This window comes from Pan paniscus, chromosome 5 (assembly GCF_029289425.2).
Source record: "Pan paniscus chromosome 5, NHGRI_mPanPan1-v2.0_pri, whole genome shotgun sequence".
NCBI classification, from domain to species: Eukaryota; Metazoa; Chordata; class Mammalia; order Primates; family Hominidae; genus Pan; species Pan paniscus.
In genome coordinates this window covers 170,957,223-170,983,752 of record NC_073254.2, presented here as the reverse complement: position 1 = coordinate 170,983,752, position 26,530 = coordinate 170,957,223, and the positions used below count along the sequence as shown (strand labels likewise).

General features: G+C 43.1%; 1 protein-coding gene and 1 non-coding gene across 9 annotated transcripts in view; both read right to left on the bottom strand.

Annotated features, from left to right (window-relative positions):
- MTHFD1L (methylenetetrahydrofolate dehydrogenase (NADP+ dependent) 1 like) overlaps positions 1-26,530 on the bottom strand; it is a 241,744-nt gene that overhangs the window by 141,738 nt on the left and 73,476 nt on the right. For all 8 annotated transcript variants that reach the window (XR_010112318.1, XR_010112319.1, XM_063605033.1 and 5 more), the window contains exons 12-18: positions 25,440-25,576; positions 23,627-23,673; positions 17,776-17,883; positions 16,827-16,901; positions 13,227-13,329; positions 6,256-6,332; positions 1,918-2,058 (exon numbers count right to left, since the gene is read on the bottom strand). Coding sequence is in view for 6 of the 8 variants with exons in the window: in XM_063605033.1 (XP_063461103.1) it covers positions 1,918-2,058; positions 6,256-6,332; positions 13,227-13,329; positions 16,827-16,901; positions 17,776-17,883; positions 23,627-23,673; positions 25,440-25,576 (688 nt within the window). In the remaining 2 variants the exon portion in view is untranslated. The remainder of the gene's footprint in view (positions 1-1,917; positions 2,059-6,255; positions 6,333-13,226; positions 13,330-16,826; positions 16,902-17,775; positions 17,884-23,626; positions 23,674-25,439; positions 25,577-26,530) is intronic.
- Positions 23,044-23,146, bottom strand: LOC112440200 (U6 spliceosomal RNA). Its single transcript, XR_003028386.4, has one exon. It is a non-coding gene; the product is annotated as a U6 spliceosomal RNA (small nuclear RNA).

Here is a 26,530-nt window from a genome sequence, read left to right as displayed (position 1 = left end):
ACAAAAGATCATCCAGGCAATGGTTAACCCCTTGGCACTTCTCTCCAGCCTGCTTCTTGGGTGGGCGTCCCCACAGGCAACCCTGGGCCACAGGGGACAGTGCTGCTGTCTCTGTCCACCTCTCCCCACCAGAGCTGAGAATGGATGTCAGTCACACTAAGATGTGAATGGTGATGGGGTAATAGCATTTTGAAGGACATTTGACCTTCTTCCAAAACCTTCCTTGATGGTGTTTATGAGATTTTCCATAAAACAAATCTTTCATTGCAAGAAAATGTGTTTTCTGGCTATTTATGCACGGTGTATTTTCATAATCAGAGGCTTTACTCTTGCTCAAAGAAATAAGGTGAAGAACAGAAACAAGGCTCTGTACAGAGCAGGAATGAAGTAGGGTAAAGGGAAATGTCTAAAATCACCCCCTCTGATTTCTCACCATCTCTACATCATTCATTCCACAGAGACAGAATAACTCAACAAACTACCACATTTAAAAGCTTTCTAGTTTAGATCTGAAAGGCTTCACGCTATCTCTCTTCCTACAGTCAAGCTGGTGCAACTTATACATGAAATAAGGCAGCTTCCTTCCAATCCTAGGAAGTACTGGGTTGAGTTCCTTCTAAGTCCTCTTTCTCTGTTCCTGGATGAAGAAAAGACAGAGAAGAGAGAGAACAGGGATGATGCATGAGAACTAGCGGAAAACATGTGCCAAAAAAAGGCCACAAGGCTAAAGTTTGTTATTTTTTAATGTGATGTCACTATTCACATTCTTTTCTTTCTTTTTTTGAGAACGGAATCTCTCTCTGTTGCCCAGGCTGGAGGCTCACTGCAACCTCTGCCTCCAGGGTTCAAGCGATTCTTCTGCCTCAGCCTCCCCAGTAGCTGGGACTACAAGCATGCACCACCACACACGGCTAATTTTTTTTGTATTTTTAGCAGAGATGGGGTTTCACCATATTGGCCAGGCTGGTCGTGAACTCCTGACCTCATGATCTGCCTGCCTCGGCCTCTCAAAGTGCTAGGATTACAGGCGTGAGCCACCGTGCCCGGCCTTTGTTTCTTTTTTTCCCAATTCCTTCTCGCTTTGTAAAGACCTTAAGTGGTGCCTTGGTGTTTTCAACATATTAGTTATTGGAAGGCTATAACATAAGCAAACGCCGGTAACGGTAGCTCTAGGGGGGGAAAACAGGGCGCTATCCCTTGCTGTACATAGCATCGGAAAACAGTGCCATTTTACCACAGTATGCCATGGTGCTAACAGATGCAGTGGTAGAATCCAGAGAATCTTCATCACTCTAAAGTGCATTACATTCTCCCCGTACTTTTATCAACAACAGTAGTAAATGTTTCTCTCATGTGATTGGTTTCTATTTTTACAATATTTAATCATTTAAAAGGTGTAAGAAAATCCAATCTATTTTTTCCTTAACTTCAAATTGACAGATAAAACTGTATGTATTTATTGTGTATAACATGACATTTTGAAGTATATATATGCTGTGGAATGATTAAACCTAGCTAGCAGAGCCACTTCCTTCTGTTCCTTGGAAAGGTGATTTGCCCTCAATTTCAGGCAGGCATAGAAGGTACATTTTTTAAAAGTCACCAAGTGACTGCAGGGGGGTGACTCCTCCCCAGCCCAGGCAGAAGCAGAGATCAGGATTGGCAAGGATGGTGGAAAGCTCCTGAAATAAATTTCACGTGTTTTTGTTGCAGCCAGGTATAAGCACGTCATATATGACTATGAGAACATTAGGAAGCAGTCAGGCAAACATGCTTGTGGGGGAAGAAATGTGTGTGTGGAAACTTTTTCTGTATCCTCATTACACTCACTGATAAAAGGAAGAAAACCTTTCTTTTTCTGGTAACACAGAACGAGGACCATCCACTCCCTGAAGCTTCCGGGTTGGAAACACTCACCAAATCATCTGCTGTCACAGGCTGCCCGCTTTTGTCACTGGCCACCACCATCCTTCCCAGCCGTGCCTTCATGTCTGCGAGGCTGTCCGTCAGGGCCAGCACCGCCATGATCTCGCTGGCCACTGCGATGTCAAACTGCGCCTGAACCAGCCCAAACACAGGTAGTGGTCAGCGACAGTGCCAGTGGGATGGCCATTCCCACAAGGAGCTGGACTTCAGCCATGAAGCAACCACAGGCCCAGAGAGTCTACCCTCAAAAGGCCATGCATGCAATCCCATCAGTTTTCTGCGTGTCTGGACCATGCAGGGTTTGTGCCTGGTGCTCCCTAGGGTGGCCTCCCAGGCAGAATGTGCTCTTTGCCATGCTCTGCTCAGCAAAGGGTGGGCTGGGTTAGGACCCCTGTTACACCCGCTCACAGCACTACCACATGGTTTGCTGTTGTAGCATGTCTCAGACTTAATTGATTACTAATGTCATTATCAGTCTAGTGTGGTCATTATCAGTCTACCACTGGACCGTAAGTGCCATGAAGGCAGGGACTATATTAGGCAGGTTCACTTCTGAATCCCCAGCATGGAGCATGAGACCCAGTAGGCACACAATATGCATCAAATGAATTAATGACTAGCCTACGGGCCACCTCCCTTGTTAGTAATAGGTCTGTCAAGAAGGCTGCATTGTCTGTCTGGCACAGAGATAAGGGGCAGTGAAAGATGCTGGCTTCCTGCATGTGAGGCTACTTTCCCAGAGCTGGATCTCAACACAGCAGGGAGGGCACCCCAGTCAACTGGTGGCACAGACTCAATTTTCAGCTGCCCAGGAGGATATGGCCACATCAGATCTTGAAGCTTTCAGTAGTGAAAGCTAGAGAGCACAGACTTTTTGCAAAAAGTTCTAGGACTTCCTATTCCCATCTCTTGGCTGTGGCTCCACGTTGTACAAAGTCCAACATGGAATAAAAGGGACACAGGAATGTGTACTTCCTCCTCCTCATAGTTCAGTCACTAGGAATGTTTCTCTGGACAGAACCACTTCATTACGCCCCAGCTTAATGCTCTTCTTCCCAAGGGGAGTGTGAGCCAGACAAGTTCAAGCTTACGCAGAGAGAGAATGGCTGTGCCCTGGTGGGATCACCTTATGAGACATTTTATTATCCATTTCCGTCACTGACAAGTAAGGAAAGGAAGGAAATAAGGAGCTTTCTGGCTACTTCCTGGTTGAGATTGCATTAGTCACTGATTTAGTGAAAAAATATTACCTGAAAGTCAAATACAACTATATTCAATTATTACATTCTCAATATAACTCATTCCAAAAATAAGTGGTTTTTCATTGTATGAAATTTAGGGTTCTCTATACTACCATTCTATTATAAACAGTGCATATGAGAAAATGACTAAAAAATATTGAGATTTTCTGTACAAAACATGAGACTAGAAATATTCTTGAAATATTAGCTGTGTAAATAAGAATAATATATAATCGATATTCAAGCTCTTCATTTGTAATTGTTACAATTACAAAATTTCACATCTTGAGCATAAAAAAAATGAAACCAACTGGGTCAATTAAAGTATCACTGTTATTCACTTTAATGACTAAATGACGTGCATAGCGGAAGCCTGCTCATTTTTGTTTTGCAAATAAAATATTTCAAAATCATATAAAGATGCAAATGAAAATGTTATTGTTCATCAGATTATCACACATTTATTGATTTAGTATTTACCTTTTCATTTTTTAGGTATACAGTAGGTGTATATATTTGTGGATTGCATGAACTATTCTGATACAGGTATGCAATGTGTAATAATCACAATAGGGCAAATGAGGGATTTAGCACACATTTAAATAAAGGCCAATATGGGATATTGGCAAGGATGTGAATTGGTATGAATTTCCTGGAAGTTAATGTCAAAACATATGTCAACATTGGAAATTTGTATCCTCTTTGACTCTGCAATCACACATCTGGAATAATATCCTAAGGATATTATCAAGTATACACACAAATATATGCGTATACTTACTACAGCTTACTTGTGATAGCCTGAAACTGCAAACACTCTACATGTTCATTAACAGGGAAATGGCTGAATCTACTATGGTACCTCTATGAGATACGATGTGGTCATTAAAAATGAAGATACAGGTCTACCTTTATCGACCTAAAAAGATGTCTTCACTATAGTCTTATGATAAATAAAAAGCAGTTAAAGCTCTTAAATACACTATAACCCCTTTTTACTTAAAAATATCTATGCACAAAGCAACACAAGATATAACCTTGGGCAAGTTTTTTTAACATAACATCCCAATTTCCTCATTTGCAAATCAGCTTTACAAATGAACTGTGCTAATATATGTAATGGAACTATCAATACAATGCACAGAGTAGGCACTGAAATCAAGGCCACTGTGAATCTTCCATCTCTCCAGTACCTAAACCGTAAAAAAATATGCAGAGAAAGGGCCTTTTCAATACTCGCTTTCATTACACAGGCAACTAATGCCAACAGTTGGTATACATCTTCCTACTTTTCATTCTAGGCACTTATTACACAAATAAGTTGTAAGTGCCTATAATGTAAGTAAACACGCTGGGTTTTTCTTAACATAAACAGGTTTACAATATCAGTATTTTACTTCAAAGTTTTAAAATGGTTTTTACAACCTTTCCAATGGTGTATGAGAGCTCTCTACTCATGTCAAGACACCCGTACACACATTTATTAATTTCAACTCTCCCATGGGACAAAATGGCAGACCAAATATATGCAGCCATCTCTACTGTTGGACGTTTGGATTGTTTCCAATTTTCACCACTGCAAATAATGGCACAACAAATATCCTAATACACAGAATTTTTTCCTGTACGTTACACATTTTCTTGTTCTTTTCATTAAAATATTTTTAGTTCCAAAGTTGTAATTGTTGGGTCATTTCAAATTTTAGTAATAACAAACTCATCCAAAAAGGATTTCTACCCCCATTAACGCTGCATAAATGCCCCCATTTCATTGCATCCTCACTAGCATTTAGTACCTACTATTTTCACTTGACAAGCTCCTAGGTAAATGATACTCCACTGTTTCAATTCGTAGTTTTATGATTACTCATGAACATCTTTTTATGTTGACATTTTAGTTCTGTATCCATAAATTGTCTTTTACTTATTCTACTCATTTGTTCAACAGATATTTACTGAACACTTACGACTATATGTAACAAAGTTCTGTTCTGAGCATAGGGAACACAGCAGCAAATAAAAAGGGGAATAACCTCTGCTTTTATAAAGCTCCCACTTTAGCAGGAGAGGTTAAGAACATGAAAAGCAAGAATGCTTGTTAAGGATGGAAGTCCACCATATTTTGGGCTGTCCTTTTATTCATCAATCTAATTCCATCTTCCTATTTTTCAGAACTATCTAAAACTTCATGGCAATGATTCCAGTTTGCTAGCATGGATATTTGAAATCTGTTTGTGTGTGTGTGTAAGTTACAGGACTGGGAGGAGACGAGGTCCACGAACTTAGTTTCTCTTCTTAATCCAATACCTACATTCACTTTTTAATTCAAGACACTTCAAAAGGTCACAAGTCTATTTGGCGTAAGGATTGGTTATTATAGTATGGTGACTCTTTTTTCACTAATAAAAACTTAACATAAAGGACAGAAATCTAAAACTGTTCTTAAATGTACAGTTTATAATCAATTCAAAAGAAAAAAAACACAACACAATTTAGAAGCCCATTGTGCCTGGATGAAAAATCATAGGAATTAATTTGTATTCCCTAAGTGCCACTGACGCACATCCAATATCTATTACAATAAAGTCAGACATAATTTTTCTTCTGCATTCTCTGTATTTTATTAATAAGCCATTTTTGTATTAATAAGCCATTATCCTTTAAAAAATCCTCATGCTATTAAGTCTAATAACTAGGTGTTTGTTCTTTGATATATGAAATTTGAGTAACGTGTCTGAGATTTTCATTTATCAGTTATGCAGATGTAGTATTACCTGGGTGCTTCCCAAAAAAATAAGTAAGAATTTATATTCAAAGAATACCCTGAGTGGCTCTTCCTGGAAACACAATTGGAAACATACATGAAAAAAAGAAAATGAAATAAACATACATAGAAAAGATGGTAAAAAGACACTGGAGCCTCTATGTCTTCTGATCCTCTCCCAGCCCTGCTGAGCACCCAAAACAGTGAGAGAACCACTGGCCACAACAGGTTGGGGATGAGACAAGAAAGGCAAAGAGTGAGCTCCCAGGCCAGTAGAAATGAACGTAAGAACAGAGCCACACCCGGGAAGAAAGCACCACCTACCTGCCGGTAATAGCCCTTCTCTGCGTTTCCCTGCCCGATGGTTATTTTTCGTAGAAATCGGTCATTTGTATCCAATACTGAAAGAGAACAGATTAGTCATTCAGTCGACAAATATGGACCAGCCACCTGGTGTGTGTCTGGCATTGTTCTGATGCTCGGGAAGTTGCAGAGGGTGAAAGAGAAAAGGTCAGGCTCTCCCAGGCTGACCATCTAGTGGGTAGACATAGAGAAAGAATCAAATAAACAACAAACAAACAAAAAAATCCACTAGAGGCCAAGTACAGTGGCTCACGCCTGTAATCCCAGCACTTTGGGAGGCTGAGGCGGGCAGATCACCTGAGGTCAGGAGTTGGAGACCAGCCTGGCCAACATGGTGAAACCCCATCTCTACTAAAAATATAAAAATTAGCCAGGCATGGTAGTGTGTGCCTGTAGTCCCAGCTACTCAGGAGGCTGAGGCAGGAGAATTACTTGAACCTGGGAGGCGGAGGTTGCAGTGAGCTGAGATTGCACCACTGCACTCCAGCCTGGGCAACAGAGTGAGACTCCCTCTCAAAAAAAAAAACAACAAAAAACCTAACCAGCAACTTCCCTTCTTGGCATTACCCGAAAGAACCAAAAGGAGACACTCAGATATCTGTACACCCATGTTCATAGCAGCACCATTCAAAATAGTCAAAAGGAGGAAGCGACCAACAGGTGAATGGATAAACAAAATGTGGCACAGACAGGCAATGGAATATTAGACGGCTATAAAAGAAGGTCATGTTGATACATGAATGGATGTTGAAAACACGGTGCATAGTGAAATACGCCAGACACAGAAAGGCAAGTATCATATGAGTCCACTTATATCAGGCACCTAGAAAAGGCAGGGGCAGAAGAGGGGAGTAATTATTTAATGGATAAGGAGTTTTTGTTGGGGATAATGAAAAGGTTCTGGGTATAGATAGTGATGATAGTGCAATCACTGTGAATGTATTTAATGCCACGAATTGTGTGCTTACAAATAGGGAAAAATATTTCGTTATGTATATTTTACCACAATTTTAAAAAGCAAAAGTAAATAAAGTAGAATTGTGGGGGGTGGCAGGGGTGAATGGTGAATAGAGCAAGTACCAGTTCTCTTTATTTTCTTCACTGGCTTATTTGAATTTCAGTTATTGGCTGGGTGTGGTGGCACACACCTCCCAGCACTTAGGGAGGCTGAGGTGGGAGGATCACCTAGGAATTTGAGAACAGTCTGGGCAACACAGTGAGACCTTGTCTCTACAAAGAATACAAAAATGAGGTGGGAGGATTGCTTGAGTCTTGGGGGTTGAGGCTGCAATGACCATGATTGTGTCTCTGCACTCCCATTTGGGAGATGGAAGTGAGACCTTGTCTCTCTTTTTTTTTTTTGTCACGCAGGCTGGAGTGCAGTGGCGTGATCTTGGCTCACTACAACCTTCGCCTCCTGGGATCAAGCGATTCTCCTGTCTCAGCCTCCCAAGTAGCTGGGATTACAGGCGCCTGCCACCATGCCTGGCTAATTTTTTGTATTTTTAGAAGAGATGGGGTTTTGCCATGTTGGCCAGGCTGGTCTTGAACTCCTGACCTCATGTGATCCACCTGCCTCGGCCTCCCAAAGTGCTGGGATAACAGGCGTGAGCCACTGCACCCAGCCAAGACCCTGTCTCAAAACAAAACAAAACAAAACAAGAATTGCAGTTATTTACATTTTGTGAAAATTAGGTTTGGTTTAGTGAATACCAATGCAACAAAACAAAGCCAGGACACTGACTTTGTTAATTTATGCAGCTTCAAATAACAAGCTGTCCACATTGACAATTTAGATCCACTTTACTCAATGTATACGATACAGCACTTATGAAAATGGTGATGGAAATTACATATTTGGTACTACCGGCATCCGCAGGATGAAGAAAGTTAACCTTTTCTTTCACACGCAAAGCACTAGCAGGCCAGCTTGCCCTCTTGGCCTGTGGCTGTTCCCTGACTCGGCTGTTGTTAGTCTTTATAACAAGCTCCCTCTCTCTCACACACACTCAGACACACTCACACCCTCACACAAACACCAACTGACACTCATATAAACACACAGAAACCTTCTTTATGAGTTTTTCAGCTATAAGCAGAGCATATACAAAATGAAAGGCCTGCTTTTCAATAGTATCCTCAGCCACCACTGTTCTTCCCAAGATGTACATGGGGTGCAAAGTCAATCAACTTAAAAACCTCTTTCCTGCTCTGTAGTATACACGATCTTGGCACCAGATTGAGGGAATCTTTTTATCAAATTTCTTTAAAATCAACAAGAGAAATTCAGCTGTTTTTTATTTAGCAAAGAGAAAACAAGAAAAAAAAAATGTCTGGCAAGATCAACTAGAATCAGTGGCCTCCAAAGCCCACCTCTGCCTTTAACATGGCCCGGTAAGTGATGCATCAGCGATACGTAAGAAATGTGAAGGTTAAATTCCAGCCCACAAGAAAGATACTAGAAAGTAACCCTAAGTTAGTGATCCAAAATGGAACTCCTGGTCTCTGAATGACAGAACTAAAGGTGGAATAAGAAACACTTACTCACTCCTGAAATATGTACTGAGGGGCTACTTGTGCCTAGTCCCGAGCCAGCTGTACAGAGATATAGTGAAGACAGTGCCAGCCTCTGATGTAAGGCATGCTAGGACAATGCCAGTGGGTGTGGGGGTGGGGGCAGCAGGGGGAGATCTGTTTGCTTATTTTTTGCTCTGGACCATCCCTTTTAGTACTACAGTGCTGACTATACTACAGTGCTGACTATGTCCTAAGGAGCATCCACAGTATGCCTAATGGCTGATGAAACAGCCAATATTGGCCAAGAGCCTGGCAGTACAAGGTGTTCAATCAGGGGCAGGTGCACTGTTTTGGCTCCAGTGGAAGACACGGTACTGATTCCCTAGAGTGTTGTTGGGGCAAGGAGCCAGCCACTTGATGGTTGATTCCCTGAGGCTGAGGGAGGCTTGTGGGCCCTTGGTCCATGGCCAGGAGTTGGGCATGCGAGGGAGATGGAGAGACAGCAAGCCTGTGAGGCCCCGGGGCTCGGATAGGCAGAGGCTCATCTGTGCAAAATTATGCTCTGTAACAAAATGGCTGTATGTCTACATTTTCTGCTGCTTATGTTAAGTATTTCTGGAAAGGTCTGTGGGTTCCTTGTTCCACTCTGGGTCCAGGAACATGAGGCCTTTAAACTTTCGGTATGAGGCACAAGATGAAACAATCTGCTGCACGCGGTGGCTCACGCCTGTAATCGCAGCACTTTGGGAGGCCAAGGCAGGCGGATCACGAGGTCAGGAAATTGAGACCATCCTGGCCAACACGATGAAACCCCGTCTCTACTAAAAATACAAAAATTAGCTGGGCATGGTGGCGCATGCCTGTAGTCCCAGCTACTCGGGAGGCTGAGGCAGGATAATTGCTTGATCCAGGGAGTTGGAGGTTGCAGTAAGCCGAGATCGCACCACTGCACTCCAGCCTGGCAAGACAGTGAGACTCCATCTCAAAAAAAAAGATGAAACAATCATCAGATTTTGTACACAGGCTGAAAGGAAGCGGTGGTCATTAAATGGTGCAACATCCATATGGCCTGAGAAGAGGGTCTCACTCCCACCACCGTGCACCCTGACTGTCCTGCTCTAGTTGTCAAATCAAATAAGGATCCAATCTCATCACAAGGGTTACATTAGTTCTAGGTTTAAGCCAAAAAACCCTACTAGCAAATGTTCTCAATTCTTTTGATGAAGAGTCCTATTTCTGATATTAATTCATGGTCATAAGAGCCAAACTACTTATCAAATGTCATCCCAAATTCCTCTGACCCAGGTAGCTTGTCCACAGCAATAAAGTTTTCTTTACTTCAGTGCCCTGAACAATAATGGAATTCAAATTTTTTTCCGGAAGAATTTTGTAAAGTTGTCACTTCCATTAAAAGTGATTCACAACCACAAAACACTTCAGTCCTTCCTGGCTCCAGAGAGAAACCAATTGCAGACCAAACCCAGGTATAAAAGATAATGTAGCCTTTCTCTTCCAAGATCCATGTCTAAGCCATTGCCCCGTTTCTAATGGCTGCTCAGGCTGGAGCCCCAAAGCAGATACCAAAGAATACCAATTGGCATAAAACTTTCTCTTTTAGCACATCCATATGCTTGGTTTAAAATACACTAATTTCCACCTTCGTGATTTTCCTATCATCAGTAAACCTCCAAAAAAGTTTTGAAGAGTAACACAAAATCACAAATGCTTTGAAAAAAAAAAAAGATGACAATACATTTTGGACATGATGACATTTTAATAATAAATCTTCCTAGTTATAAAAAAATTTTCAGAGAAAATATGTAGGCTTCTCAATAAAATGCTTAAAAGTATTCATGTCCATTATTTAAAATTGCTACTGGTGTTTTCAAGAACTGAGCCTTGCTTAAGTAAGTTGTGGTTCATCCACAAAGGAATATTCTAGAGTATTTAAAATGGCCATTACAACAAAGAGCTAACAAAATACAAAATGCTTATGATATAAATGAATGAAACTCGTAGGATATAAAATCTATACACTTAAGTTATAACTAGAGTTATACCAAAAAACTAGATGCACACAAAAAACTATGAATAGTAGTTTTATTAGTATAGCAATGTTTTTAAAATTCTTTTGAGACATTTCCAAAATCTCTATAATGTTATTACTTATTTCAAAATGAAAAATGTATCCTTGAAAGTTTCTAGGCTGGGTGCAGTGGTTCATGTCTGTAATCCCAGCACTTTGGGAGGCCGAGGCAGGCAGATCACCTGAGCTCGGGAGTTTGAGACCAGCCTGGGCAACATGATGAAACCCCATCTCTACTAAAAATACGAAAATTAGCTGAGTGTTGTGGCGCACAGCCTCGAGCTACTCGGGAGGCTGAGGCAGGAGAATTGCTTGAGCCTGGGAGGCAGAGCTTGCAGTGAGTGGAGATTGCACCACTGCACTCCAACCTGGGTGACAGAATGAGGCCCTGTCTCAAAAAAAAAAAAAAAAAAAAAAAAAACCCACAAAGTTTCCAAGGAGATTTTAGTTTAGTTTGGGAGACAAAGACACTCAAAAAAAAAAAACTACCTAAGCCAGGCACAGTGGCTCACGCCTGTAATCCCAGCACTTCGGGAGGCTGAGGTGGGCGGATCGTTTGAGGTCAGGAGTTCTAGACCAGCCTGGCCAACATGGTGAAACCCCATCTCTAGTAAAATACAAAAATTAGCCATGTGTGGTGGTGTGTGCCTGTAATCCCAGCTACTCATAAGGATGAGGCAAGAGAATTGACTGAGCCAGTGATGCAGAGGTTGCAGTGAGCCTAGATCGCACCACTGCACTTCAGCCTAGGTGACAGAGCAAGTGAGACTCTGTCTCAAAATAACAACAAACAAAAAACTCTACTCAATACAGCTATCACCACAGTGACTTCTGATGATCATGTGGGCAGAGCTTTTGGGTCTGGAAAGGATGCTTATGTTTCAGTGAAGCCTCCCAGCAAGGCAGCTGGAATTATGATTCCATTTTAAAGATGAGGAAACTGAGTGAGCAGTCTGTCCAAAGTTGTGCAGCCCATAAACCGCAGAGCCAACGCTCAGTCTCTGGTCTTTGTCTCTCTACCTCATGGTTTGTGGGACAGCACTAAATTCTTAATGGACTGGCTGGGTGGATTCCCAGAAGGGAAGCTCCCTGAAGGGACGAGACCTGGGTGCATCCTGGAGGGCAAGACTGGTCTAAGCAGGAGACAGGATGGAGACGGCCCAGCTAGGGCTGCCAGGAGGATGGAGATCGGCACTGCTGACTAGAAAACAGGCAGGGAGCAGAGGGAGGGAAACCACTGCGGGTGTCCTGAAGGCCAAGCTCTGTGATGGCAACTCTATCACCCAGGATGTGGGGAGCCACTGGAGGCCTCTGATCACAACGGGATATCTCTGTTAATGTGAACTCTCTGAACTGGGGGATAGAAACGGAAGCAAGATAATCTATTAGTTGGGAACTGCTATAAAATGCGCATCGGATAAATATGTTCCAAATGTGAGTATAAAGAGGTAAATGAGGGCACAAGTATGAGAAGAATAATCCAGGAAGAATCAGGGATCCATGCCATTGAACATTTCTGCAGTTGCATAGGGTTCATAAAGTGTGGTTGCCGTGTTTCTGTGCAGCGTATGTGACCATCTCCATCTCCAATGCCAAGAACATGCATGCAACTTGCTCGAGGTCATGCAGTGAGTCAGTGGCAGGGGAGACACACACTCAGGGCTCCTGACTTCCTGTTTAGTGCATTTCCCTCTGTCTCATCCCATAGTGAACAATGAGGCTGAGGGCAGTGTGGGAGAAGGAAGGGGACATCACAACTGAGAGGGAAGCAGGGAAGTCGAGGTGGTGGGGAGCTCACGGGGAGTCCACCCAGCTGCATTTGAAGCGGTGGAGGGATGCCTTGTTAAGTGGGTGAAAGCACGTATCAGACTTGGAGGAAAATCCAGCACTGGAAACACACAGAGAGCTGCTGAGAGCCGGTGGTAAGGAAGTGAACAGAAGAAGGTGGGATGGTGGGTGGAGGAGGAGCAGGACAAAGCCAGGGAGGCGTGGTCTTTAAAAAAAGTTTTGTTTTTTGTTTTTCTTAATATAGAGACAAGAGGCCAAAGGAGAGAGAAACAGAAGAGAAAATTAGGTAATTTTCCTTGGAAATTTGGAAGACACAGGAGTAGATGGGATTGAGCCTGAACAGAATTTTTGTTTTAATTGGAGGCAAGGATAAGGGAGGGTGGTACGATAATAGTAACTGAAATAAATGGTGGGAATATGAAGCACAGGCTGGGAAGATCAATGGACAGGATCAAACTGTAGGTTTCTGAATTTAAGCGCTTCGGCTCGAACACGCCTCCCCACCTGGCCATCAGCCTGCTGGCATCTCCCCAGCACCCACCTCTCTGCCACGTGATGGTAGATGGGTCAATGTCGAGACGGGCAAATTTACTCACTTCCTCTTCTGTCAGCGTGCTCGGATCAGTCTTATTTATTCCCAGTTTCTAATGATTAAGAAGAAAAAAGGAGAGAAGTTTGAGAAGAAACAGAAAGCAAAGGGTCACCAAAATTATCCCTCTAATTTTATTTTCTCCATGATTGGTAAAGCCTTTTAAAAAACTAAACTGGCATTTTGTGAGGCCCAGGTGGGCAGATCACCTGAGGTCACGAGTTCGTGACCAGCCTGACCAACATGGAGAAACCCCATCTTTACTAAAAATGCAAAAATTAGCCAGGCATGGTGGCGCATGCCTGTAATCCCAGCTACTTGGGAGGCTGAGGCAGGAGAATTGCTGTAACCTGGGAGGTAGAGGTTGCGGTAAGCTGAAATCGTGCCATTGCACTCCAGCCTGGGCAACAAGAGCGAAACTCCATCTCAAAAACAAAACAAAACAAAAAAAACACTAAACTGGGCCAGGTGCAGTGGCTCATGCCCGTATTCCCAGCACTTTGGAAGGTGGAGGCAGGTGGATCACCTGAGGTCAGGAGTTCGAGACCAGACTGGCCAACATGGTGAATCCCCGTCTCTACTAAAAATACATTAAAAAATTAGCCAGGTATGGTGGAGAGCACCTGTAATCCCAGCTACTTGGGAGGCTGAGGCAGAAGAATCACTTGAACCTGGGAGGCAGAGGTTGCAATGAGCTGAGATCCTGCCATTGCACTCCAGCCTGAGTGACAGAGCAAGACTGTCTCCAAAAAAACCAAAAAACAAAAATCAAAACTAAGCTGGGCGTGGTGGCTCACGCCTGTAATCCCAGCACTTTGGGAGGCGGAGGTGGGCAGATCACCTGAGGTCAGGAGTTTGAGACCAGCCTGACCAACATGGAGAAACTCTGTCTCTACTAAAAATACAAAATTAGCCTGGCATGGTGGCACATGCCTGTAATCCCAGCTGCTTGGGAGGCTGAGGCAGGAGAATCGCTTTAACCTGGGAGGCAGAAGTTGCAGTGAGCCAAGATCGCGCCATTGCACTCCAGCTTGGGCAACAAGAGCGAAACTCCGTCTCAAAAAAAAAACAAAAAACAAAAAAACAAACAAAAAAAAACTAAACTAAACTGAACTTTGAGTGAATTATAGGTTAGGCCAAGTCAGACAAATACCTATGGCCAGATTTCTTCTACGAGTAAGATACTGCAAGTTTGTAATAGACTCTGAAAAGGATTGATCTGAAGATGTCCTGCGGTGGACAGCATACAGCTAACTACCACTTGTGCCTGCTGCTGGCTGCGTCAGCCAGGGGCTCCTTGGGCTGCTCTATGTGGCCACCATGTATGCTGCTCAGAAGAGACATAAACTGCTGTCTGTCCATATAATTGATGCCGCAGTTCTTCAGTTTTCAAATACAAATACCAGTAATTCAAGTTAAGTTTATTCCTATGTTTCAAAGTAAGTTATTCCTAATTCATGGAGGAGAAAAAAAAACTTAAAACTTTTAATGCCCAGCCAATTTTTAAATTTTTTGTAGAGACGGGGGTCTTGCTATGTTGCCTGGGCTGGTCATGAACTCCTGGGCTCAAGCAATCCTCTTGTCTTGGCCTCCCAAAGTGCTGAGATTACAGGGGTGAGCCACCACACCAAGCCAAGAAATCTTCCTATTTATTTTGTGTAAATAAAACATCTTAAGAAAGTGATTTTTGGCTGGGTGTGGTGGCTCATGCCCGTAATCCCAGCACTTTGGGAGGCTGAAGCAGGTGGATCACCTGAGGTCAGGAGTTCGAGACCAGCCTGGCCAACATAGTGAAGCCCCTTCTCTACTAAAAATACAAAAAATTCGCTGGCATGGTGGTGGGCACCTGTAATCCCAGCTACTCAGAAGGCCGAGGCAGAACTGCTTGAACCTAGGAGGCGGAGGTTGCAGTGAGCCGAGATCGTGCCATTGCACTCCAGCCTGGGCAACAGAGCAAGACTGTCACACACACACACACACACACAAAATAGTGATTTTTCTTTTTTTTTTTTCTTTTTTTGAGATGGAGTCTTGCTCTGTTGCCCAGGCTGGAGTGCAGTGGCGTGATCTCGGCTCACTGCAAGCTCCGCCTCCTGGGTTCACGCCATTCTCCTGCCCCAGCCTCCCGAGAAGCTGGGACTACAGGCGCCTGCCACCACGCCCAGCTAATTTTTTGTATTTTTAGTAGAGATGGGGTTTCACCGTGTTAGCCAGGATGGTCTCAATCTCCTGACCTCAGGATCTGCCTGCCTCGGCCTCCCAAAGTGCTGGGATTACAGGCGTGAGCCACCGTGCCCAGCAAAATAGTGATTTTTAATGAAGCATAAAAAAGATCTGGGAAACAGAAACTGCATGTTGTTATAGCTGCCGAGGATGGAATTACTCACTACTTCAACACACTGAACTTGGTTCAGTAAGAGGCAGGAGGTGAATTTTTAAAACCACTTAATACCAACCAGTAAGGTTGTTAAGTTATACCATTTAGGGTTATTTTTTAGTCTCTGAAACAGGGCTAGTAGCAAGCAATATGATTAGAAGACCAGAGGCAGCAAATGGCATCAGAAAAAAGATAAGACAGGTTTTAAGAATTAAGATGGCATACGCAAGTATAATTGTAGTGTTTGCTGCAACAAAAACGTAGATGAGGCTGGGCGCAGTAGCTCACGCCTGTAATCCCAGCACTTTGGGAGGCCAAGGTGGATGGATCACTTGAGGTCAGGCGTTTGAGACCAGACTGGCCAACATGGTGAAATCCCATCTGTACTGAAAATACAAAAATTAGCCGGGTGCGGTGGTGCGTGTCTGTAATCACAGCTACTTGGGAGGCTGAGGCAGGAGAATCACTTGAACCAGGGAGGCAGAGGTTGCAGTGAGCCAAGATCATGCCACTGCACTCCAGCCTGGGCAACAAGAGTAAAATTCTGTCTCAAAAAACAAAACAAAACAAAACAAAAAACCACAAATGAGATAGATGAGTTTTCAAAGGTTATCCTATAATTTCCTAGAAATTTAACAAATTTCATAAAAATATTTCACTTTAGAAAGAGAAGGACTCACCAAAAATTCTAATTTGTTTTTTTTTTTAAGAGATGGGCTCTTGCTGTGTTGCTCAGGCTGGCATGCAGTGGCTATTCACAGGGGCCATCATGGTGCACTATAAACCTTGAACTCCTTGGCTCAAGCAAACCTCTCACATCAGCATCATGAGTAGCTCGGAATACAGGTATGTATGTGCTCCTGTGCCCAGCTAACTTGTCAGTTGACTACAGTATTCACCAATTAGCAAAACAGTCCTCTCATTTCATAGACGAAGAAACTGAGACCAAAAAAGGTTAATTAATTTGTCCACCTGGCTCTTTCGTGTAGAACCAGGGTTCAGGCTTCCAACACTGTGCTCTCTCTGCTCCAGTGTTCGGTCTCTATAGAGTTTAATACCCAAAAGGATATCTGAAAACCAAAATCAAACCAAGTTGAAAATTTCAGGCTTTGACAATCTTTCTGATGTGTTTCTAGGATATTTTCTTTTTAAAGAATTGCTAACTGGAAACTTACTTTTAGCCGAGCAAGTTGAATTTCTGAAAATTCTCTGACACCATTCACTAAAGGAACCAGCCGATTATACAGAGCCTAAAAACACAAAACAAAAATGAGACCACACAAAAGTTAGTTGTCCATGAACTTGGACAATTCACAGGATATGACAAAAATTCATTGCATTTATAACCAAACTATTTAGATAAAAGACCCTATTAAAATTTCTGGGCTAATATAAACAATGTTGACTTAAATTCTGTCATTTTCATAAAACTGACAAGATCTGAAATAACACACATTGCAAAGAGTTTGCATAAATATATTTCTTGATCTATATCGCTACAACTACCATATGAAGATGTATCTGGATTATGCAGCAAAGACTCACTAAGGAACTACTTTAATTAAAGAAAGTGAGAACCCTTGTTGTAAAATGTGCCAGAAGGTACCCCTTTTATCTATGTCCTATGTCTGTGAGGAATTAGCTTCTGGTGGGCTGTCCCCTTTGCGGGTGTGGTTTAACTCTTAACCTACAAGCACATGAAGCCCAGTAAGGGTCTCTGACATCTTTTCAGCACATCTAAAATAGCTCCACATAACATTAGTCTTAAAACGACATCTGTCCAATCCCCTTAGAATAGATCAGAGATTGGACCTATGACCAGAATGAAGAGAACTGGTCTACCTACCATCTTTAAAACTAAAGACTCATCTTAGAGAACATTTGGCTTTTACAACATACTACAATTCTCCCCATAACTTGGCAGTGCTCATAAACCCATTTGAGAATCTGATCAAAGGATGGCTCCTTCTCCTTGGGAAAATAGGGACATATGTAAAAATCACAAAATTGAATTGAATAACATTTCAGAGTTTGCAGACACCAGAATTCTTTCCACAAACTCCTTAAGAATCCAGGAATTCCAGGATACAATACCCAAAATGGCTAGCAAGGCATCCTTCTCACCTTATCTGTTTGCGTGTTTTCATGAAGAATCCTCGTGTCGATGGCGGCAGCCAGCAAGTTATTGGCAGCGGTGATGGCGTGGATGTCTCCAGTCAAGTGAAGGTTGAACTAGAGAAATAAGATATCTTTCTATTTATTTATTTTCAGAAATAGGGTCTCGCTTTGTTGCCCAGGCTGGAGTGCAGTGGCATGATCATAGCTCACTGTATTCTCAAACTCTTGGGCTCAAGCAATCCTCTCACCTAGGCCTACTGAGTAGGCTGGGATTATAGGTGCACACCATTGTGCCTGGCTAATTTTTGAATTTTCTGTAGAGACAGGGGTCTTGCTATGTTGCCTAGGCTGGTTATGAGCTCTTGGGCCACTGTGCTTGGCTAAGACATCTTCCTATTTGTTTTAAACAACTGTGGAATTTAAGGACTGAATAAATAAAATAGCATGCAAATTACATATCCTTATAATGAGCTGAGTCTATAGGAATGCCTAAATCAGAAAATCAAGGTCAAAGCCTTCCACGTGACAACAAAGAACCTTTGAGCAATTACTCAGATCATAAATTCTTCCATCCTCAGGTTAAGGCAAAACATTCCGATGCATTTAATAATGAATCTCCTTATAGTCACTCACTTTACGTTTATTCGTTGTTTTATTATCTAGAAAACAGTATCATATCAAATATACTTTGGAGTGAGGCAGGGCATAAGATAAACAGTAACAATAAAATAATATGAAATATTACAGAACTTTGGAGAAATAGAGTATTTTACCCTCATGACTCTACTCATTCTGTTATTTTCCTTCCAGTCTCGTGAGCACACACGATTATCATTTGTAGAATCATCTTCCTACAAACTTCCAAGTTTCATTTTTCACAAAACTTTTTCTATAATAATCTTTTGTATAGTTTATAGAAGCTGTATATGGTAGATGTACCAAAAGTTTCAGGCTGGATACATACGCTACTACCAAATGTTCACTTTTACAAGGAAGGCCACAGTTATAAAGAATACACACAAATAGCTTTTCCTTTTATTAAAAAAATTAATTGCTAATGAGTAATATATTTTCAGGAGAGTAGTTACTAGGTTAAATGAGCTCTCTTTCTTTTCTTTTTTTTCTTTTTTTTTCTGTAGAGACACAGTGTCACTATGTTGCACAGGTTGGTCTCAGATTCCTGGACTCAAGTGATCCTCTCGCTTCAGCCTCCCAAAGTGCTAGGATTCCAGGCATGAGCCACCACGCCCAGCCCTTGGGATCTTGATAATATCACCAAATTGCTTTTTGAAAGGGATGAAGTATTTTTATTTTATTTATTTATTTTTGAGACGGAGTTTCGCTCTTTCACCTAGGCTGGTGTGCAGTGGCATGATCTCAGCTCAATGCAACCTCCGCCTCCCGGGTTCAAGGGATTCTCCTGCCTCCCAAGTAGCTGGGACTACAGGCGCCTGCCACCACACCTGGTTAATTTTTGTATTTTTAGTAGAGATGTGGTTTCACCATGTTGGCCAGGCTGGTCTCAAACTCCTGACCTTGTGATCTGCCCACCTCAGACTCCCAAAGTGCTGGGATTACAGGCATGAGCCACCACATCCGGCCTTTGGGATCTTGATAATATCACCAAATTGCTTTTTGAAAGAGATGAAGTGTCATCTGCAAAACACTAGTAGTAGATCAGTTACTTCAGAAATAAAGTAACTTTTAGACTAAGAAATAATTTAATAGTTGAGAAAGTGTTATTCTTTTTAAAGCTGCATTTCCTTAATTTCTTGGAAGGTTAAATATTTTCTTGTTAAAATTTTACTTTATAACATAAAATAATGTTAACTGGAGAAAACACGAAAAATTACACATATATATTTTATAAATATATATTTGTACTTTTAAATATTGGAATCATAACATCATAACAGTTTATACTTTAGCTCTTACACTCTCAACATAGCAAGCATTTTTACATCATTAAAGATTCTTCAAAATACAGTTAACTTGATGTCCTATTATTATCCCCCCATTTTTTAATGTTATAAACTATGTGAGGGTATATTTAATTTAAAATGATCTATTTTCCCATACATTCATCTTTTCCTTAGGGTACACTAAAAATGAATTTATCTGGGCCAAAGGATATGCACGGTAAAACACTTAATATGTATTTCTACTCTTCTTCCTGAAGTGTTTTTATCAACATACACTTCCCAGCAGTGTGTGGGAGTCCATTTCAATTTCTTTGCCAAAATTTGGTATCATAACTATTTTGAAAAATCCAATTTTGTCAATTTGACAAGTAAAATGGTAACTGATAGTGGTTTTATTTTTATTTATTTATTTATGTGGAGACAGAGTCTCGCTCTTGTTGCCTGGGCTGGAGTGCAGTGGCATGATCTCGGCTCACTGCAACCTCTGCCTCCCAGGTTTGAGTGATCCTCCTGCCTCAGCCTCCCAAGTAGCTGGGATTACAGGCGCCTGCCACCATGCCCAGCTACTTTTTGTATTTTTAGTAGAGACGGGGTTTCCCCATGTTGGCCAGGCTGGTCTCGAACTCCTGACCTCAGGTGATCCACTCACCTCAGCCTCCCAAAGTGCTGGGATTACAGGCGTGAGCCACCGTGCCCGGCCTGATAGTGGTTTTAATGTAGATTTATTTACTTGATTATTGGTGAAGATGAATATGCATTTAGTTAATATTTCTTTTTCGATGTTTCTATTGAACTCTTTGGCCATTTCACAACTGGAATGTAAGTTTTTCTTTCCAGCCATCTACTTGATGTCCACCTGCATGTTTCATAGGCCTCTAAACTGACTCCCTCCTTCTGACTACCACCCTCCACCACACCCCACACCACACAGTTCAAACCTCATACCATCACTCCCCTGTTCTCTGCCTCAACAAATGAGTCTACTGAGTTGCTCAAGCCAGTACCCTGGATGTCGTCCTTGAATCCTCCTCTTTTCTAACCCCCAACATCTAATCCTGCAAACATCAGCAAACAAATCTTAAACTGTTTTTTCCTCTTTTCCATCCTCACTGCCCCCATCCTGGGCCAAGTCACTGACATCTTTCCCTAGGCTACTTCCATAGTCTTCCTCCTGGATTCATCGTGTCTACTGAGAGGCCCCTGGTCCCTTCATCACACAGAAGACAGGGTGATTTTAATAAAACTCAATCTGCATTGTGTTATCTGTCAAGATCCCTTCAATGGCTGACCTTGGCACTTCAAATAAAATCCAGGTTCTTGGCTACAAATTGCAATCGCTCGACAGAGCTGGCGCCTGCACACTTCTCTACCTCAACCCCCCCAACTCCCGCTGGCCCACGGGGCTCCAGCCACCCTGGTGTCCTCCAGTTCCCTGAACAGGCCACACCCTTTCCTGCCTCAGGACTTTCCCACCAGCAGTTCCCACTGGCTGAATGCTCTCCCTCATTCTTCACAAGGCCGGCTCCTTCCCATCCTTCCAGTCATAGTGTTTTCACTTTCAATTCCTCAGCCCATCTGGAATTTATTCTAACATTTTCCCCTATGGTGATTTATTATGTTCCGTCCAGTACATATTGTCTGTGCCTGGCACACAGTCAACAAACATCCACCAAGTGTCAGGCACGGTGCTCAGAGCTGGGAGGATACAGATGAAGAAAAGACTGGAGGCACTCAACTTCAAGGAACAAACTGCCTGAGTGTGTCTGGCCCACTCCACCCTCATAAGGTAGTCCTCTTGGCTGGGCGCGGTGGCTCACGCCTGTAATCCTAGCACTTTGGAAGACTGAGGTGGGTGGGTCACCTGAGGTCAGGAGTTCAAGACCGGCCTGACCAACACGGTGAAACCCCCATCTCTATTAAAAAACAAAAATTAGCTGGGCATGGTGGCAGGCGCCTCTAATCCCAGCTTCTCGGGAGGCTGAGGCAGGAGAATCACTTGAACCCAGGAGGCAGAGGTTGCAGCGAGCCGAGATTGCACCATTGCACTCCAGCCTGGGTGACAGAGCAAGACTCCATCTCAAAAAATAAAGTAAAATAAAATAAAAGTAGCTCTCTCCTCCAAGCCACGCAGCTGATGCCCTAAACCAGCGGGACACCAATGTCCTTCCAATTTGCTGGCTAAACCCGAGCCATTCCCCTGTGTATGCCCCTTGTACACCATCTCTAATTTGGCCTCCTGGTTCTGGGTCTTGCTGGCTCATGAATGGTACCCATCCCCATTCTGACCTGAGGCCTGGGACGATTTTTTTCAGCAGTGCCTTGGACTACTCTTTCTTACCCCCACTCCCAGTACTTGAAGTTTCTACAGATTTTCTCTTTAGCTTCCCTGACACTCAGACCTCCATGGCTAAACACTTCTATTCCTTTAACAAAGTCAACAAGCACTTTCTAGTGAGTTCCTACTATGTGCTGGGCACTTTGCTCAATGCTGGGACCTGAGACCTCAAGAAAGGCCCGCAACTCGCCACAGCCAACTGAACCAGATAGCCGTAAACACAGAGGGAGTCTGGGGTAGAGAAGAACCTTGACAAAAAACCTTGACTAAACTGGGTAAAGAGGACAGAAAAGGAAGAAGGTTCCAGGCATGGGAAAATCCTGGAACCAAGAGAGAACAGGAAAAGAGTCTGCAAGGGCTGGGCACGGTGGCTCACGCCTGTAATCCTAACACTTTGGGAGGCCGAGACCAGTGGATTGCCTGAGCTCACGAGTTCCAGACAAGCCTGGCCAACATGGTGAAACCCCCGTCTCTACTAAAATACAAAAAATCAGTCAGGCACAATGGCAGTTGCCTGTAATCCCAGCTACTCAGGAGGCTGAGGCATGAGAATTGCTTGAACCTGGGAGGCAGAGGTTGCAGTGAGCCGAGACTGTGCCACTGTACTCCAGCCTGAGCAACAAAGCAAAACTCTGTCTCAAAAAAAAAAAAAAAAAAAAGAGTCTGCAAGGAGCTTGACGCAGTAGAGAGAAGAAGGCAGGTGGGGACCTGCGGACAGGCAAGCAGGAGCAGCCACCCACGAGGACCTCCTGTGCTGTGCTGGAGGGTGACAGGCAACGGCGGAAATGACAGAACAGGAAAGTGACCTGCTCAGATTTGGGTTTTGGAAGATTGCCCAGGCCCTGAATGATAAGGCTGATGCGGAGAGTGAAACTGAAAAGAACTGGTCACTGGTTAGTTACAGGCGACAAAGAGGTTATGTGGAACAAAGGTGGAGTTCTTACACAAGTGAGAATTAACAACGTCAGTTCTTTTTGCCCATTTTCCTCTGGAACTCTTTTATTTTGGAGTCTTTTATTTTTAATGGGACACTTCACAAATTTGTGTGTCATCCTCGTGCAGGGACCATGCTAATCCTCTCTGTGTCATTCCAGTTTTAGTATCTGTGCTGCCGAGGCACGCACTAGAGCCTGAATTGACAGAGGGGAAGCGTCAAGTCTTCGTGAACTTGGCAGTACAGCAGATGATCAAGGGAGGCACAGACCCACATTCTCTTATCCAGACCCGCAAGGCCAGCAGGGTTTCAAGATTCAGAATTTTTTGGAGTTTAGGAAGGCAGTGTGATTTACATGTAGTTTATTTGTAAAACACCCCAAGCAGGGGCTAGGTCAGCACCTGTTAATCAAAAATAATTTTTCCACAGCAATGTATATGAATATTCACGCCAAGTAGCACGTACAAAATCCATATAATTATAGCTCATCACAGTAAATACTAGGGTTTGTCACTGCATGAGTTATGCAAACATTTTGGGGTTTCAGAGCCTTAATGACTTTGGGATTATGGATGAGGGTCTGTGGGCCTGTGTGGATGGGAGCAGAGACAAGACGTCAGGAAGGAAACACAGTGATAGCTGACCCGCATCTCTTCAAGGTCTTACCTCCTCCATGGGGATGACCTGGGCGTATCCACCACCTGCGGCTCCTCCTAAACAACAGAGCAAGAGGCATTTCAAACGGGTCACCAAGTACAGCTGCCACGATGGACACAGCCCAAGGGACACAACTCCCCAAACCCAACAGAGAGGCGTCACACCCAAGATGAAGTAACAAAAGGCAGTGAGAGACACTAATGGTTATATCCAAGCAGAGCAGAAAAAAATAAAAAAAAGTTGACACTTTGTCTAACTATACCTCTGTTTCTTTGCTTAAAAAAAAAAAGGTAAAAATCGAGCAGATGTCATTACTGTAAAACATACCAGGATATGAGAATATTTTGTTAATTTATTATTAGATCTCTGTGACTATACTTTATCTAAATCAATTGTATATGATTTCATATCTGAGAAAACTTTGTTTAAAAAAAATACACTGTAGCTGGGCGAGGTGGCTCATGCCTGTAAACCCAGCACTTTGGGAGGCTGAGGCGGGTGGATCACTTGAGGTCAGGAGTTCGAGACCGGCCTGGCCAACATGATGAAACCCTATCTCTATTAAAAATATAAAAATTAGCTAGGCATGGTGGCGGGCACCTGTAATCCCACCTACTTGGGAGGCTGAGGCAGGAGAATCACTTGAAACTGGGAGGCGGAGATTGGAGTGAGCCGAGATTGCACCACTGCATTCCAGCCTGGGCAACCAAGTGAGACTCTGTCTCAAAAACAAAAACAAAAACAAAAACAAAAAAACCACCACATAACCACCTCAAATGAGTAAATTATAAACTTCAATTTATTTCAGATAATAGTATGTGAGATTTGTCATGCTGCGTATCCCTCAAAATGTTGGTTGTTAGAGTAAAAGGACTGCTCTTTCCTAAAGCAGTAACAACACCGCCCATGTGTGTATCATTTGACAGTAGCCCTCGTTCTTTACGTGCTTTCTCATTTGATCCTCACAACAACTGGGTGAGCCTGGTGCCGCTCTCAGCATTTTGGACTTTTAGAGATGCGGCTCCGAGAGGCTGTGACTGGCTCAAGTGGCCAAGGGCCACATGGCGGTAGGAAACACAGCTGTGACCAAAACCTTGGCCTTCTCGCTCCAACCCTAGTGTTCATTCCGCTACACAATGCATGACACTCTGTGCATTATCAGTACTTTATGAGATACGTTATTAATATGTGTAACAGTAATATAAATACAATATTCTTAAAAAATCACGAAGTGCCAAGGACAAACTGTAATTGCAGCAATAAACACCACTGTAAAGTGAGCTAAGGAATGATTTCATGATAAATCAGGGAAGAAAGAGTAATGAATGGGGAAGTGCCAGATATCAGCCCGACCACGGCCAAGGAGGAATTTCATCACGACTCGCTGTCCACAGCCAGTCCATCTCCAGAGAGCTCTGCGGGCCCCACACAGCAACTCCAATGAGCCGAGACTAAAGCAGAGGGAAAGACCTTTCCCCGGGACTGGGATGATCAAACACCGATATGGATGGCCGTGTTTCAAGATCACTTGGCAAAGAAGGCCCTGATGAAATGGGAGACCGCACTCGAGGCGGGAGCCTTGAGCAACGCAGCCCCAGGAACAGGCTCCTGAGGCGTCCAGTGAAGCCCTGGCGGCTCCCACTGCTCTTTTTCATGCCCGGGGGAACCAACATGGGGCGACCACTATGTACTGAGTGTGCAGTGAAGAAATGTACCAAGTCCCCTGAAAAGTCTTAACTCTTTATCTGTTGACAATGTTCTTTTTACAATTTTCTCCCCACAACTTTGCCCTGAAAAGTACACTAGTTGTTAAAGACAGTACCTTTCACTCCAAACGTCGGTCCTTGGGAAGGCTGCCTCAAGCAGGCAAAGGAGTTGACATTCAGGTGTGCGGTCAGAGCCTGCACAAGCCCGATGGTGACTGTGCTCTTCCCTTCTCCAAGAGGGGTGGGCGTGATCCTGAGTTTGGGGGGAGAAAGTGAATTTTATAATATTTCCCAGACAACCTATGCAAAACCAGCCGAAGACACCAGAATCAAATCTGAGGGTGCTCATTTCAAAATGCACTCCATAATTTAATTTTCTCAGGCTATTATGGTCTATTCACATCACACAGGACAGGCATAAGCTGAAGTCAAGATACAGACACACCTTTACCAAGAAACCAAAAAAGGAAAAGGTATTAGGCAGTGCTAATAACAACATCAGTTTCAAGAAAGGCCATAAAACCACTCATCAAAATGGTTTAAATAATTCAGCTGATGGTGGGGCATTTCTTGCTGATGAGTATATAGCAGTTGTTCTTCCTGAGCCATTTATTGGGGCAGGGTGTGGGCACAGGGCCTATGGTTTGGGGACAGGGCCTAGCTCAACGGTCCTTGGGTGAGTAGGGCACTGCCAGACTCTCAGGATTAGAAGGGACCCTAAAGTCCCCACTTGTCCTTCTCCTTCCAGATATCCCTGTCCAGGGCTTCTCCCTGCCATGCTTGAACACAGATGGTGATAAGGTCATGACCTCTGGGGTGGCCCACTCATTTACAGACAGCTGTTACAGTTCAAAAGTTCTTTGTTCTAGAGAGAAGGCATCTGCATTCATGTTGTGTCCTAGCTCTTGGAGTCCTTTCCATATGACAGTCCTTCAAATATTCAAAAAGTCCACAGGCCCTGTGCATACTATGGCGGAAATTTCTGCTCTTGAGAATCTTATTGTTGATGACAACACTTTGCAAAACCAAATGTTCCCATGTTCATAACATCACAGTATTAGGTATTGAAGAGAGCCTATTACATTACCAAGTAAGGCCTCATAAAATTTAGTACATCACAAGCATTGTTAAAAATTTTTTTTGTTCCACTCTTTAAAGTTTTATTTCACTAACTTCAGGCCAAATTCCCACAACTGTGTTCTGATCA